The sequence below is a fragment of the Chroicocephalus ridibundus genome, chromosome 17 (assembly GCF_963924245.1).
Source record: "Chroicocephalus ridibundus chromosome 17, bChrRid1.1, whole genome shotgun sequence".
NCBI lineage: Eukaryota > Metazoa > Chordata > Aves > Charadriiformes > Laridae > Chroicocephalus > Chroicocephalus ridibundus.
Genome location: NC_086300.1, coordinates 4013988 through 4029217, shown reverse-complemented (window position 1 = coordinate 4029217; position 15230 = coordinate 4013988). Strand labels below are relative to the sequence as shown.

Sequence of the window (15230 nt, the reverse complement as noted above, 5' to 3'; positions counted from 1 at the left end):
GGGGAGTGTCAAACGCCGTCATTCTGCCTTTATTTGAGTATCTTCACATCTCATTCAACGAAACTGGGGGGTTTTTTAAAAAATAAAGTGCCCAGTGGAGCTAGGCCTTTGGGTAGATAAATGCATTTCTGTAACGTCGTCTTACCACAGTACAGCGAGTGAACAGGAGCTTTCCCTGGGCTGGAGGTAATCGGCAGGACGGGCACCTCGTACAGAGAAGTAGCAAACTACAGACCACGTACCACGACACGCGGAACGTAACACCCGACAGGAGCTTCCGTTTGGTTTTTTTATACAAACCGATAGAATAAAAAAACCGGAGTGTAGTAGAATATCCAGCAACAAAAAAATGGTAGAAAGGATCCGTACCTGATCATAGGAAAGCAGCATCTCAGCAAAGTGCGGTGGGCGTCATGCGCGGCAGCGGCGGCCGTCGCCGGCGCGGCAGGGTATTGCTGGGGGCGCCCCGGGCTGCGCCGTGGGGCTGGGTATCGCGTGGCGTCCGTCTCGTGGCTCTGGCTAAGCGAGCGAAGCAGCGGGGCATCTACGCGGCGCTAACGGGGCGGCCGGGGCGCTCCCCTGGGGAGGGAGGGTGGGCTGCCCGGCCCGGGGTCCCCGCCGGAGGCAGGGCAGGATTTGGCAGCTGGTGGGAGGCAGCAGCCTGCCTTTGGCGCGGGGGCCACCGGCGAGCCCGGGGCCAGTGGGGCTGGGGTTTGGCGGGTCGTGGCCGCGCTCCGGGGCCGGGTCGGTGGCGGCCACGGGGAAGAGCTGGCGGTCGGCGCGGTGCGGTCCGGCCCGGAGGCGGGTGGTGGCAGTTCAGGTGTGCTCGGCCCTTTGGTCCCGCGACGCTCGCTCGTCCCCGGGCAGCTCCGGGGCTGCGAGCCCATCCCACACCCCCCTCCCCAACCCTGCTAGTCCCCTTTGGCCTCCTCCAGGATCTGGGGCAGGTTCTGGTCCTTGCGCGCCGACAGCGGTTTGGCAGCGCTGCCGTAGTCCTGGATGGCTTTGGGCTCGTTGGTGTGGTAGGAGCCCTTGTAGCGGTGGTAGTAGAAGTACAGCAGCACCAGCAGCCCCCCGATCAGCAGGAGCAGGAAGGTCACGACTGTCGGGGAGAGGCGACGGTGAGGGGCTGGGGGGGTGCAGGGCCAGGGCAGGGGTGGGGGGACACCGGCCGGGCGCTTCACTTACACCCGATGATGATCCCGATCCAGCCGTCGTCGTGCACGTGGGGGAACTCTACGGAGACAGAGGGGGCGGCTGAGACCGGGCTGCAGCAGGGTCACGTGTGGAGCATCTCCTCCACAGCTGACACTCGCCGGGGGGGCGTTCCCTCCCCGCTGGCGTCCCACCACGGCACCCACCTGTGCCCATGTACCAAGGGTCCATCTCGGGGGGGATGAGGATGGTGGTGAGGGGGAGCATGGAGGCGCAGCTGGACTCCACCAGCTCCCCGCGGATGCTGTAGGGCCGCACGACGCTGGTGGGGCGGAAGATGGCTTTGAGGGGGACGAGGGTGTTGAACTTCACCCCCGAGAGGCAGCCCGAGAAGCCGGGCGTGTTGTAGCGCTGGATCTCGGGGTCGATCACGCCGGTCTCTGCGGGGGCACAGAAGGAGAAGGCTCATCCACCGCGGAGGACAAGGACCGTGCTGGGCAGAGGAGACCCCCGGCCATCCCAGCGGGGGCGGCGGAGGGAAGGACCCAGCTCACCCATCACACGCCCCAGGTACAGGTTTTTGGGCGAGTCCAGCTTGCTGTCCACAAACAGGGAGAATTGCTGCTCCATGACGGGGAGATAGTCCACCTGGGAGACAGGCGCACGGTGGCAGCGCCCGCCGAGCCACCTCCTGCCACCGTGCCCCCTCACCCCGCAGCCCCCGGTGGGGAGGACCCCAGCCCCATACCTGGGTGTACAGCGTGCGGTGCAGGCGGGTGATGTTGACGCGGTGGGGCCTCCCGTCTGTCACCGGCTTGGTGGTGAGGGCGAAGACGTAGGGGCTGGTGCCCAGCTGGTAGCGCAGCTGGAGGCTCCCTGAGGGCAGAGCGGGGCCGTTGGCGCTGCCTGGGCTCTCGGCACCAGCCCACCCCCTCCGCAGGGCCGGGTCCGCGCGGCCCCAGCGCCCGGGGAGGTCCCGCAGGCTGTGGGTGAGCCCCTGTGTGGGGAGCCCTGCCCTCACCGTCATCCTTGATGAGCACGGCCATGTAGTCCTTGACGAAGGAGCTGACGTAGAGCAGCACGGCGGGCGCCGAGGTGGTGCTGAAGCTGAAGCTGACCTCCTCGCTGGTGAGGTTGTAGCCGGGCAGGGGTTCCCAGGGGCTGCTGATGATGCTGGCGAACTCGCGGGCAGCGTACAGCGACATGGGCAGGATGTTGTACCGCACCCAGGTGCCCTCCTCGAAGTACCCGCCAATGTCTGCAGGGGCGGGACGCACACGAGGTGACAGGACCGCTGGCTCCTCTCCCCCATCCCAGCCCAGGGAGGGTCCCCACCGCAGCCGCCGCCGCCGTCGCCTCTCACCATGGTTGCAGAATGGCCCGTCAAAGGCAGAGATGCTGCAGTTGCAGCTGTAGTGGCTGTAGCGCTCGACGCAGAGCCCGCTGTTCTGGCAGGGCACCGGCGGGTCCTGGCAGTGGCCGGTGCAGTTGACCCGCACGCCCTCCGTCTCGTTGGCCTTGCCCTCCAGGTTGAGCGTCACCCCGTTCATCCGCAGCGCCCGCAGGCACCCCAGGAACGGGCGCATCTTGTGCTCCGCCGCGCCTGCAGCGGGGCCGAGACTCAGCGCCCTGCGGCACGCGGGGACCTGGGGATGCGGGGACGGGGCCGGGGGCTCTCACCGACGTAGAGGGGCCTGTCAAAGTCCAGGCGGACGAAGCTCTGCGGGGGGGCCGGCCGCACCACCCAGGGCAGCTTGTCCACCCGCAGCCGCGCCAGCTTGACGTTGAGCTCAGCCTTCACCTGGTGCCACTCGTCATCGTTCCAGGGCACCACCGACCGCACCGTCAGGTTCTCGTCCCCGTTCCCGATGTCGTAGGCGAACACCACGTCCCTGGTGGCTGCAGGGACACGGTGTCGGGAGGAGCCCCCATCCCTGCCGCCCACCCATGCCCCCACAGCCCCCTCCCGTACTGTTGAGCTCGACGCGGATGTAGTTTCGGGTGCCAGGGTTCTCCAGAAAGACACCGGACGTGGCGGTGGTCTTGAAGTAGAAAGAGATGTCGAGGCTGTGGTTGGCCTGGAAGGTGGGGAAGAGCAGGGCTGCGCCCCTGTTGAAGGAGACGGTGTTCCAGGTGTTGCCTGCAGGGAGCAGGAGGGGCAGTGAGGGACGGGCATGGACCCTCCATGGGCACGGGACCCCCTGGGCATGGGACCCTGCAGGCAGGGGACCCCCGTGGGTCCTGTCACTCACGGTCTCCGTAGCACCGCAGGGGCCCCAGGAGGAACTGAGCTTCGGAGCCGGAGCGGTTGGTGTCTCCAACCACAACCTGGGTGACGGGCAGGTGATCCACGAAGGTCAGCAGCCCCTTGTCCGTCCTCCTGCAAACGGCGCGTGCGTCGGAGGGGCCATGAGGGGCTTCTGCCCCTTCACCCCTCTGGTGACCCCCAGCCTGGACCCCCAGACCCTACGCCCGCCGTGCCCGCCGCCCCTGTCCCGCAGTCCCTGCCCGCTCACCACAGCGTGTGGTCGGCGTCGCAGTTGCAGAAGTACTTGGGGTCGACGCAGTTCTTGTCCAGCCCGCAGGCACAGCGCTGGATGCCCGGCCGCGAGCCCCCCCAGTAGTAGTGCCGCTCGTCATGCCGGCCCATCCAGAAGCTGAAAGGCAGCCCGGCTGCGGGCACAGGGGAGGGTGAAGACATAGCCCCACAGCACGGCCCCACGGAACAGCCCCACGGAACGGCCCCGCTCCCCGCCGGCGCTCACAGGGGGTGTTGAGCAGGCGGGAGCTGTAGCAGTGGAACTCGATGCGCTGCTCGCAGTACTCGGAGGCATTTGCCAGCGCCGAGACCTCGGCCCACGAGGCGTTCCAGTACTCCACGGCCCCCAGGTAGGGCTGGTCCACGCTGGAGCCCGTCACCCGTGTGGCGTAGTGGCGGTTGTGCCGGATGATGGTCCATGCTCGGTCCTCTGCGGAGGCCGGGGGGATGTTAAGACCAGCCCCCTGGGACGCCCCAGCTCCCTCCATCCTGCTCCAGCCCTGATACACTGGCAAGGGCTGGTCCCTGGGGGCACTGGGCAGAGGGACCCTCGCGCCATCCCGCCGCCCCCACCTCGGATATCGCAGTACACCGTGAAGGGTTTGAGCGGCCCGCTGCCATCCGGGTCGATGGTGTAGTTCCCTGAGGTTTTGCCGCTGACCCGGTAAGCATCGCATGACTCCTTGTAAAGGGCTGGAAAACGGGGCTGGGGTCAGCACGAGGGGGGCACCAAGGCAGCAGGAGGAGCTGCAGGTGCCCGTACTGCACCCCCCAGACCCACGAGGTGCCAGGCTCACATTTGTGGCAGGTTTCCCCCTTGTAACCCGTCAGGTCGCAGATGCACATGAAGTCATCCCAGGACTGGATGCAGCGGCCATCATGCTCACACAGGTTGGGGGTGCACCTGAGGGGGCAGAGGGCTCCTGTCCTGGCACCAGCACAGCCCCCCCAGCCCCCGCCCGCTCCCAGACGCTGCCCCCGTCCCGACCGATACCTGTCCGTGATGCCGCAGACATTGAAGTACACGTTGAAGTACTGCCCCAGCCGGTGCAGCACCAGCAGCTCCACGTCCACGGGCTGCATGTCCACGTTCAGCATCTGCAGGCAGCCGTGGAAGGCCGTCTGGTTCGACCGGCAGCCGGTGACCGAGGCCGGCTTGGGGCAGCCTGCAAGGCACAGCGGGGTGAGTGGCCCCCGGGCACCCATCGCCCCCAGCCCCCGCCCCGCTGCCCACCTCCGAAGAAGTACTGGCTGCCGGTACGGAGCTGGAAGGGGTGCGCCACCCGAAATTCAGCGCCGTCGTCATCATCAATGGTCACCACGGCCGAGCCGTCCCGTGCCACCAGCTGCACCGAGTGCCAGAAGCCGTCGTTCAGGCGATGTCCTGCGTGGGGAGAGGAGGGTGCATGGGGAGGTACCGCCACCAGACCGGCCCCTGGCCCCGCGCCGGCTCCCCAGCCCACCTGCAGCAAACTCCAGCTTCTTCTTGCCGGGCTGGGTGATGGAGACGTTGATCTGCCCCTCGCTCAGCACCACCTCCAGGGAGCCCAAGCGGTCGGCGAAGCTGGTGTAGAGCAGGAGCCCGGCGGTGTCCCAGGAGCGGAAGCGGAAGCTGACGGCCAGGCGGTTCCTCCGCGGGATCCCCGGCACCCGCACGTAGTTGTTGATGCCAGCAAAGGTGATGGGGTTGTTCAGCTGGTCCTGGCAGTAGTGGCCCACGCTGCCCTGGGGAGGACCGGGGGGAGGCAGTGAGGAAGGGGATGCTCCTGCAGTGGGGAGACCCCCCCATTCCCATCCCTGGCCCTGATTGCCCCCGCTCGATCTCGTCGCCTAGCTGTGCCGGGCGGGTGCCCCGGGCCAGGGACGACCTCGTGCGGTCAATGTGGCACCGCTCGGCTGAGCACGGCTGCTGCCCGGCCTCGTGTCACCCTACAGCAGGGGGGGCAACGTGGCCCCGGGGAAGGGGTCACCTCACAGCGGGGCTGAGGACCTGGCCCTCCTCCAGGAAAGAGGGTCCTCCCCCAGCAGGAACAGGACCCCCGGGCAAGGGGCCACCCCCCCGGGCTGGACCTCGAAGCGGATGTTGGATCTCCGGTGCCGGGCCAGGTCGGCGATGTTGACCCCGTTGAAGATGATGTTCTCCACGCAGCCCCGGAAGTTTTGCCGGTAGGTGAGGTGCTGCTTGTCCTGGTCGATCACCCCCCCAAAGAAGAGCTGGGGGGCAGAAGGAGGGTGTCAGCCCCTCGCTGGGGTCAGCATGGGTCAGCGGACCAGCAGCTCCCCACCCACCGCACCCACCTCGGTGTCGAGGTCGAGCTGGTCGAAGGTGCCGTGGCAGCGGAAGCGCTTGACCTCCCCATCCAGCGTCAGGTTGACGTGGCGGCCGTAGCGCTCGATGTGCAGCGAGTGCCAGTGCTGGTCGTCCAGGAGGCTGCCCACCGTCACCGTCGTGTGGCCCTCGCTGGCGTGCAGCGGGCTGCTGCCTGGGGAGGGGCAGCCTCAGCCGGTGGCCCCCCGGCCCCACGCCCCCCGGTGCCCCGGCCCCGGCTCACCTAAGCTGATGTGCAGGAAGAGCTGGGCCTGCTTGAGCTCCACCGTGATGTAGTCACCCTGCGAGCCCTCCCCGTGCATCAGCACCCCGTCCTGCTCCAGCGTCTTGAAGTTGAAGGAGATGTCATCCTCGAGGGTGCTGATCCTCTTGGCCCGGAAGCGGTAGGAGATGGCATCATCCCCGTCGAAGTAGAGCACGTGGGACCCTGGGGAGAGCAGAGCGGCTCCAGCCACATCACTGCCCACGGCAGCAGGCGCCCTGGCACCGGGAACACTCCTTTCTGCTATGGGTTATGCCAGAGCTAATGACTGCGGGCTGCTCGGACACAATCCCCTATGGGAAAGGGTTTTCCGGGCATGCCAGAGCCAGGAGCTGGCCCCCTGCCACGCGGGTGGCCAGGCCAGGGCCCCACCCCAGGTACTCACGGTAGGGGCAGCCGTAGAGGCCCAGGCGCAGCCCGATCTTGCCGCGCGGGTTCCAGGCCACCGGGATGATGCGGATGTAGCGTGCGAGGATGGGGTAGTGCAGGTCGTGCCGCACCACCCCGCTCTCGTTCACGTTCCCAAAGAACGTCTGGGGACAAAGGGGGCCATCAGGACCTCACTCCGGGCTAGTGGTCTCCGCTTCCCCCAGGGGATCCCATCCTGCAAGGACCCCCGGGCACCCCCCTACCCAGTTGCTGCCCTGCTGGAAGAAGGGTTTCCAGCTGGTGGGGTGGTCTCCAAAGAGCACGATGTAGCGCGTCAGCCAGTCGTAGGTGTTGAAGGTCCCCTGCGTGGCCACCGCGTTGATCCGGTGCTTTTGCATCAGATCGATCTGGAGCCAGGGCTGCTTGTCCCGGGGGTCGGGGGACCAGCCACTGGTGCCTGTGGGGAGAGCGGCCACAACCTGGCACCCAGCGGCTCCCACCTGAGCGGGGGCTGCCTACTTGGCCCCACTGCACTACCCCACTGCGGGTGGGAGCTGGAGGGCTGCGGGGCTCTCCCCCACCCCTAGGGATGCTGAGGTGGGCGCCCAAAGACCCCTGAGCCCCACACGAGGCAAGACCTTTGCTGGGGACACCCCCTGCCCACATCCCCCCCACCCTGTCTGCACCCCAGTCCCGCGGGGGACTCACTGTGCAGCCGGGCGAAGCTGGCTGAGTAGAAGATGTTGTATCTGGAGGAGGCACCGATGGAGGAGGAGTAGAGGGGAGCGACGAGCTCATCGTAGCAGGGTCCTGCGGGGAGAGTGGGGCTGGGGGCTGAGTTCGGGGCGCTGAATTGGGCGGTGGCCCCTGCGGTGGCCCCCCGACCCGGCCCTGCAGATCCTGGGGACCCTGTGGGCTCTGGGGAACCCCCTGGACCCGTGGACTCTGGGGACCCTCCGGACCCTGAAGACCCCAGGGACCCCGTGGACCCCGCGGACCCCCCAGACCCTGCAGACCCTGGGGACCCCGTGGTCCCTGCGGGCTCCGCGGGTCCCGCTCCCGCTCTCCCCTCCCACTGCAGCGGAGCTGACACACCTCTGCGGGCCCCGCCGCCCGCACCAGCCGCCTCCGCACTGACGTGGGCGCCGGGACCGACCCCCCCCCCCCCGCCCCGCCCCGCCCCGCCCCGCCCGGGCACGGTCCTGCGGGGGGAGCCGGGGGGGGGCCGCGCAAACCCTGGCGGCATCCGCAGAGGAGGCTCCGGCGGGGCCGAGGTCCCTGAGCCCCTCGCAGAGCCCCCCCCGAGCTGGGTCGGACGGAGCCCGGGGACCCCCAGGGGCGTTTGCTGCACCCCCAGCCCTCACTGCGGGCCAAGGGCAGCCGCGCTGCGCCCCTGCCCGCATCGGCCCCTGCCCGCATCGGCCCCTCCCCGCATCGCCCCCTGCCCGCATCGGCCCCTGCCCGCATGACTCCCTGCCCGCATCGGCCCCTGCCCGCATCGGCCCCTGCCCGCATCAACCCTTCCCGCAGCGGCCCCTGCCCGCAGCGGCCCCTGCCTGTTATCAGCCCCTTCCCGCATCAGCCCCTGCCCGCATCGGCCCCTTCCCGCATCGGCCCCTTCCCGCATCAGCCCCTGCCCGCATCGGCCCCTTCCCGCATCGGCCCCTGCCCGCAGCGGCCCCTGCCCGCATCCCCCGCATCGGGTCCCGGTGCCAGGCCGGCGCTGGGGGAAAGGGCCAAGGGCCCCGGCTCGGAGGGGCGGCAGGGAGCCGCTCGGCGAGGCCAGGGCCCGGCCGGTCCCCTCCCCGTGGCCGTGCCCGGGCAGCCGCACCCCGGTCCCCCCCGCCCCGGCCCCGGTCCCGGCCCGGTGCAGCCCCGCGGCGGGCCCGGCCCGGTGCGGCGGCGCTGGCCGAGGTGCTGGCGGCGCCCGGGCGGCTCCCGCGAGGTTGCCCCGCCCGCCGCGGTGCCCGGGGACGGGAACGGGGACAGGCCGGGGGTGCCGGGGCCCAAGCCCCCTCCCCGGTACGGACACGGGCCCGCGGCGGGCGCAGGGATGCGGCGCAGCGGGGCGGATGCCCGGGGCACACCTGGGCATCCCTGATTATCCCGGATTCCCCGCCGCCCCCCCCCCGCCCCGGGCATCCCCGGGCACCCCGGATCCCCCGGAGGTTCCGGGCGGGTGCGGTGCCGCCGGCGGGGGGGCTGCGGCGGGGCGGCCCCGGGCAGGGTGCGGGTGGGGGCGCCGAGCGCCCGTGTCCGGCGGTGACCTTGGGGACGAGGCGGACCGGAGCGCCCAGGGGTTCCGGGGGATGCCCGGAGGAGAACGAGGGATGCTCGGGAGAACGGGGAGACCGGGGGCGGCTCGAGGGTGCGGGGCCGGGGCGGCGGGCGCGGTCCCGCAGTGCGGAGCTGCCGCTCCCAGGGCTGCGGCCCCACTTACGTGCGAGGCAACCGGGACCGGGGCTCAGGAGGCCGGCGCAGGCGGCGAGCAGGAGCCCGAGGAAGCGGCGAGCGCCCATGCTGGAGCGGCCCGAGCGCCCTCGGCGCCGCCGCTCCCGGTGCTGCAGCCGCGCGGCGGAGCGGCGCCGGCGGCTCCGCCTACGGGGCGGGGGGGGGGCGGTGGCGGCGGCTCCGAGAACGGAGAGGGGGGCGCGGGGGCCGGGCTGGGAACAGCGCAGAGCGTCGCCCCCCCCCCGAGGTGTGGTCCCGCCGCCTCCCGGTTGCCCCGGTCCTCGGCGTCGGGGGGGGTCACAGCTGCCCTCGGTGGGCTCGGGGCGGGGGTGCGCGGGCAGAGCAGGGCGCGGGCAGCGCAGGGCGTGGGGCGGACGCGAGTGGGGCCGTGCGGGAGCACCCCGGGCATCCCCGATACCGGCGCAGCCCCCGGCCCTCGCCCTGCCCCGACCCCCCGCCGGGCCGGGCAGCGCAGCCCCCCCGCAGACCCGCGGCGGCGGCAGCGCGGGGGGGCGGGAGCGGTGCCCCACAGCAGATGTGGCGGCGGTTTGTAATCAAGCCGCAGATTAAGGGCTGCGGGTTTCGGGGTCGCCGGTCTCCAGCGGTGCAGAAGACGGGATTTAGCCTGTCCCTGCTCCCAAACATCCCCAGGCACCCACGGAGGGGCCGGGGGGGAAGGCTGGCAGCCGCTTGGCCTACATACACTGCCTGCCCCACAGCCCCCGCGGTGCCCTGTGTCCCCCCGGCCCTGCGGGGAGTCCCCGGAGCCCCGAGCCCGGCCCCGAGGGACGGGGATGCACCGGGGGCCGCTGGATCCAAACCGGCTCCGGGGGCTAGGCAGGAGCCCGGCCCGGCTGTGCTCGGTGCGGCCACCTCCCACCAGACCGGCAGCGCCAGGCGGGCACCGGGCAGCGGTGGGCACCGGGCAGCGCTGTTGTCACCTGCGGGCAGCGGGTGCCGGGGCCGCTTCCTGCGCAGGCAGAGCCGGGGCCGGGACTGGCGGGCAAAAGAGGGAACAGAAACCCACAGGTGCGGCGGGGCAGACGGTGGCGCACCGGGAGTTCTGATACCGGGAGCTGGAGCCGCGTGACGGGGCCGCGGGCACCGGCCCTCCGTCCCCCAGACCCCTGCAGTGCCGGTGGGTCCATTCCCCGGCGAGGCATAGCCCCATCTGGCCTTATCCCAACACCCCAGGGGTGCTGCCTGCTCCGGCCACAGCCCCACGTCCCATCCCTGGACCACACAGGGTCCCTGCACTGTGCCCACAGCTGGCCGTAGGGCCAGCGTTGGCCCCGGGACCCTCCTCCCTCCCCTTCCCCCAGGGTGCAGGGTGCAGGATGGCACCCCCAGAGCCAGGCACAGAGCGGAGGTCTGCAGCCAGTGGCCTTGCACTGTGGAAAGAGCAGGGGAGGGGTGAGACCCTCCAGCAAAGAGCCCTGGGGACACCCCAGGGCCCAGCCCCGCTCCAGCCCCGCAGTGAGTTCCCGGGGCCGACAGGGGCCCTGCCCGCTCCCTGTGCCCAGCTGGAGGCAGCGGGAGGGATGAGGACAGAGCTGGGATAAACCACAGCAAAGATGTCTGTAGCGGGGAGAGAGGGGGATTGAGGGATTACTGCGACAAGCGGCCAAAAGCCCATTAAAGCCGGGGATCAACTTGTTCCCCCCCTGGGGAGAGGAAAGTGGGCCCTCAGCCCCGCAGGAACTAATCTGCCCCTTAATGAGGAGTTGGGAATTTTGTTGTCAACAACCAGCAACACGCCTGCCCAGCGCTGCGGGGGCACGGGGGTGCAAGGGCAGGGGGGCACGGGGGTGCAGGGATGAGGGGTTTCAGGGGTGCAGGGCAGGGCTGGGACCCCTGGGCAGGGGGATGCCCTGCACCAGCCGCTGCCCCAGTTCTGCATTTCCCATCAGAAGGAGCCATCCCTGGACTGGACGTGGCTCTGCTGGTCCCGCTGGACCAGTGTCCTGCCTGTGCCTGGCTCGGCGCCAGCCAATGCTCCACTCCACGGCCCTGCTCCCTCCAGCCCCAGAGAGGCAGCCCCTGTGGGGCAGGAGCCACAAACAGCTCTGGGGCGGGCTGGGGTCTCCCGCACGTACCCTCGGCCAGGCCCCACTCCCCTCGCCGGGCCCTCCCCAGCATATCCCCCATCTCCGTGTGGCAGGGGCTGGGCAGAACTGCCATTTCTGGCCAAAGCATGCAGATACCAGCCACAGAGTAGAAGATGCAGGACAGACTCTGGAGTGGGGTCGTATCTGCCTCCTCGCCTTCCTCCCCCGGGGCTGGGCTTGTGCTCTGCATCGCTCTCGGTATCAGGAGCGGCACGTGGTCAAACCACAGGTTGCAGAGCAGAGACGGGGGAAAGATCCCGCTGAGCGATGCAGGAGCAGGTGAGGGGCCGTGGGGCGAGCGGTTTGTTGGGGGCTGGGCAGGGACCCCCGTCACTGACTCTTCTTTTTGCTTTCAAACGCTTCTCTTGTGAGCCGTGTGGGTTCGGGCTGAAAGACAAAGCCCCAGGGAACACTGGGCAGCGCCCAGTGCTCCAGGTCCATGGGGCCCGGAGCAGGGAAGGTGCTGGGGGAGCTGCTGGGGGATCAACCTTCCCCGGCACCGGGTTCAGGTCCCACCTGCAGCCCCAGAGCAGGGAGGGATCAGGCCTGGCCTCCTGGGCTCGTTCATGTGAGCCAGGAACAGCGAAACTGCTGCTGTGAGGCTGCTCTGAGTCAGAGCCGTGCCGGATCCTGTCCCCCATAGCAGTGGGGTCCCGGCCGGCTGATGTCAGGCTCCAGTACTGTCCCTCCAGCCCGGAGCAGGAGGGAGAGGCCATGGCCTGGGAGCACCATGCAGAGCTGCCGGCAACCTGTGCGAGGCAGCGGGATGCCCAGGACCTCCCTGTCTGGGAGCAGGATCAGGCCGTGTGGGGCTGCACCAGCACTGGGGTCCCTGGGGTGGTGCATGGGTGGGTGGGTGCTTTGGACAGGTCCCAGGGGTGTGTGCGGGGACCTGCCCAAAGCACCCACCTGGGGATGGAGCCCCGAGGCCCAGCTGCACAGGGCGACCAGGGACATGGGCTGGGTGCTGAGCCCCAGCGGACACCATAAGCAGCTCCCCTGAGGCGGGTGCATGGTTAGTTTGTGGGACGTGGTGCTGTGCCGGGGACGCCGCGGCCAGGGTCACGTCTCCTCACCAGCTCTGCACCGCAGGCAGCTGCTCGGGAAGCGCACGGTCGCTCTCGCAATGACTGAGCGTGGTGAGCCTCCCGCTGCCTTGTGCTGGGTGTGAGACGGAAACCACCCCGAGCGCGAGGCCGGGGGCTGGAGCACACCCGGGCTCCCCGTGGCGGGGCTGGGTGGAGGAGGGCTGCTCTGGGTGCGGTGCGTTGCACGCTGCGGCCGGGCTGCCACCTCCGAGCATCCCTCACTCGGCCTCCCCCTGCGCAGACGACCCCCAGCCCTGACGCAACGGAGCCCACCGCCACCACCGACTTCTACGACGGGTCCTCCCTCTACTCGTGGGAGGACGGCGTGCTGCCCGAGCTCTGCGAGAAGCAGGCGGTGCAGGGCTTCGCCCGCACCTACCAGCCAGCTGTCTACCTGCTGCTCTCGCTGCTGGGCATCGTGGGGAACGGGCTGGTGCTGCTCACGCACACCCGCTACCGCCGGGCACACAGCATCACCGACGTCTGCCTCCTGCACCTCGCCCTGTCCGACCTCCTGCTGCTCCTGACGCTGCCTTTTGCTGCCATCGACACACTGCAGGGCTGGTTCCCGGACACGGCTGCCTGCAAGGTGCTGCAGGGCCTCTACGCCCTCAACTTCTATAGCGGCTTTCTCTTCCTCACCTGCATCAGCATGGACCGCTACGTGGCCATCGTGCAGGTGCCGGCTGCCTACCGCCTACGCCCACGGGCTCGCCGCCATGGCTGGCTGACGGCAGGGCTGGCCTGGCTGCTAGCCATGCTGCTGGCCCTGCCCCAGTTCATCTATGGCCAAGCCGAGCAGCACCAGGACCTCTGGCTCTGCCGCGTCGTCTTCCCCCGGGCAGTGTCACGGGTGGCCCGGGGTGCCACCAACTTGGTACAGGTCGTGCTGGGCTTCGTAGTGCCCTTCCTGGTGATGGCGAGCTGCTACACGGCCGTGGCCCGGACGCTGCTGGCGGCCCGCGGCGCTCAGCCCCATCGAGCGCTGCGGGTGCTGCTGGCCCTCGTGCTGGTGTTCGTGGCCCTGCAGCTGCCCCACAGCCTGATGGTGCTGCTGGACGCGGCCGAGCTGCTGGCCAGCTGGGAGGTGAGCTGTGCCCAGAGCCGCCGCAAGGACCTGGCGCTGCTGGTCACTGGTGGGCTGGCCTACCTGCGCTGCTGCCTCAACCCCCTGCTCTACGCCTTCCTGGGCCAGCGCTTCCGCCGGGAGCTATGGCTGTTGGCCAGCGATGCCGGCTGCGTGGGGCCCCTGGACCCGCGCTGCCCCGGCTGCCCCAGTCCCCGCCGGCGGACATCGCTCTCCACCTGCCAAGACGTGGTGTAGGGTCGCGGTGGCCACGGTCGGGGCAGGGACCGTCACCCCGGGGGCTCAGCCTCTCCGTGGCTCTCCGGGAGAGCCGCCTTCCTGCACGGACCTGCCCCCAGCCCCGGGAGAGCGGCCTGGCCAGACAACCCGCAGGGTGCCTGCGCACGCGTGGGCAGAGGGAAGAGCAGCCCCGCAGCACCCGCACACCCTGCAAGCGCCTCTGCTGCCCAGCGAACCACCAGGACAGGGGGAACGTGCAATGTCACACGTGCTCCAGGGGACCATGTAATGTCACGCATGTTTTTGGGGGGCCGTGCAATGTCACGCGTGCTCCAGGGGACCATGCGATGTCACGCGTGCTCTGGGGGTGCGGTGCAGTGTCACGCGTGCTGCGGGGCTGTGCGGTGCCGGCGACCTCGGGGCGGCGGATGCACAGAGAAGGCCCCGGGCCGGCAGCTGGGTCCCCCCCCGCCTCACAATAAACCTCGGTCAAGTCCCCATGGGTGAGCGCCGTCTCCGTGAGGGCCGGGGCTGCCCCGGGAGGGGACGGGACGGAGCCGCCGGGAGGGTTGCGGGGCGGGTGCGGGGTGCGGGAGCGGGGAGGCGGCCCCACCGGCGCTGGCCGGGTGATGCCTGCAGGCGGCAGCAGAACCCCGCGCTTGCTGCCTTCCCTGCCTGTCCCCGAGGTCCCCTGCCCGGGCTCTCCCGCTCCCCCCCGCCGGGGGTCCGGCAGCCGGGGAGCGGGCAGGGACAGGCTGGGGACGGAGGGACCGGGTCCCGGAGCAGGGCTCCGCGGGGGCGTGGGGAGAGGTGGCCCAGGGACCGGCGCCGGCTCCACGGCGGCTCCGGGGCGGGGGGGGGGGGGCGGGGGTGGTGGCATGTGCGGGCCTGGCACCCCCCAGCCCCGCCGTGCCCCCAGCCCGGCCCGGCCGGTCAGAGGGGGCCTGTTGGGGCAGAAGCAGGAGTCGCCCCCCCAAGCACAGCCCAGCCCTGGCCGAGGCAGAGCCGATGCCACCGTCCCCGCGGGCTGCGTGCCGGAGGAGCTGGGAGTCCCCGGGCTGGCCACAGCAGAGACCCCCCCGGAAAAACCTGCCCTGGGTCCGCCTGGAAACCCCCTCCCGCGGCGGGGGCCGGAGGGGCCAGAGGGACTTTCCATTCCCCTCCGCACTTCCCCATGAGCTCCTCTGCCCCGGCACATCCCCCAGGGCCGGGGCGCAGCGGCTGGGGCTGGCACGGCCCGGACGCCCCCTCCCTCCCGGGGCTGGCACCCCGCCGAGCGCACCGGGCCCGGCTGAAGCAGCGCTCCGGGGTGCCGGCACCGGGCCGGGACCGCCAGCAGCGGCCCCCGCTCCCTGCCCACCCCGCTCCTCCTCCGCCGGCCCCACGGCAGCGCAGGGGTTAGACCCAGAGCCCCACAGCCGTACCCGGGGTTGCCCCACGGCCGGGCCACCGAATCCCCGCATCGTCCGGCCCCACGCTGGCTCCGTCCCGTCGTCCTCCCCCCCGGCTGGCGGGCTCTGTCCCGGTGCCCCGGCGGCCCCGCAGCGGGGCTCAGCCCCCGGTGCAGCCCGGCGGTGGCTGCGGGGGCGGAGATCTTGCAGCCCAGCACGGCGGCTCCCGGGG

At 70.6% G+C, this 15230-nt stretch overlaps 2 protein-coding genes across 2 annotated transcripts; one reads left to right on the top strand and one right to left on the bottom strand.

The window, feature by feature from the left end:
- Positions 1–13: 13 nt before the first annotated feature.
- CNTNAP1 (contactin associated protein 1) lies at positions 14–9253 on the bottom strand. The gene is made up of 24 exons (XM_063354267.1): positions 9095–9253; positions 7363–7464; positions 6918–7111; positions 6671–6818; positions 6247–6450; positions 5993–6177; positions 5765–5908; positions 5158–5419; positions 4929–5078; positions 4689–4860; positions 4492–4598; positions 4268–4387; positions 3921–4124; positions 3672–3828; positions 3408–3535; positions 3128–3295; positions 2836–3054; positions 2519–2758; positions 2177–2413; positions 1904–2031; positions 1710–1803; positions 1362–1595; positions 1189–1236; positions 14–1102 (listed from the first exon to the last, which is right to left on the bottom strand). Exons 1-24 carry the CDS (start codon positions 9171–9173, stop codon positions 912–914), a joined length of 3915 nt encoding a protein of 1304 aa, XP_063210337.1. The 5' UTR covers positions 9174–9253; the 3' UTR covers positions 14–911.
- A 2227-nt stretch (positions 9254–11480) lies between these two features.
- CCR10 (C-C motif chemokine receptor 10) lies at positions 11481–13625 on the top strand. The gene is made up of 2 exons (XM_063354869.1): positions 11481–11492; positions 12543–13625. Exons 1-2 carry the CDS (start codon positions 11481–11483, stop codon positions 13623–13625), a joined length of 1095 nt encoding a protein of 364 aa, XP_063210939.1.
- Positions 13626–15230: the final 1605 nt, after the last annotated feature.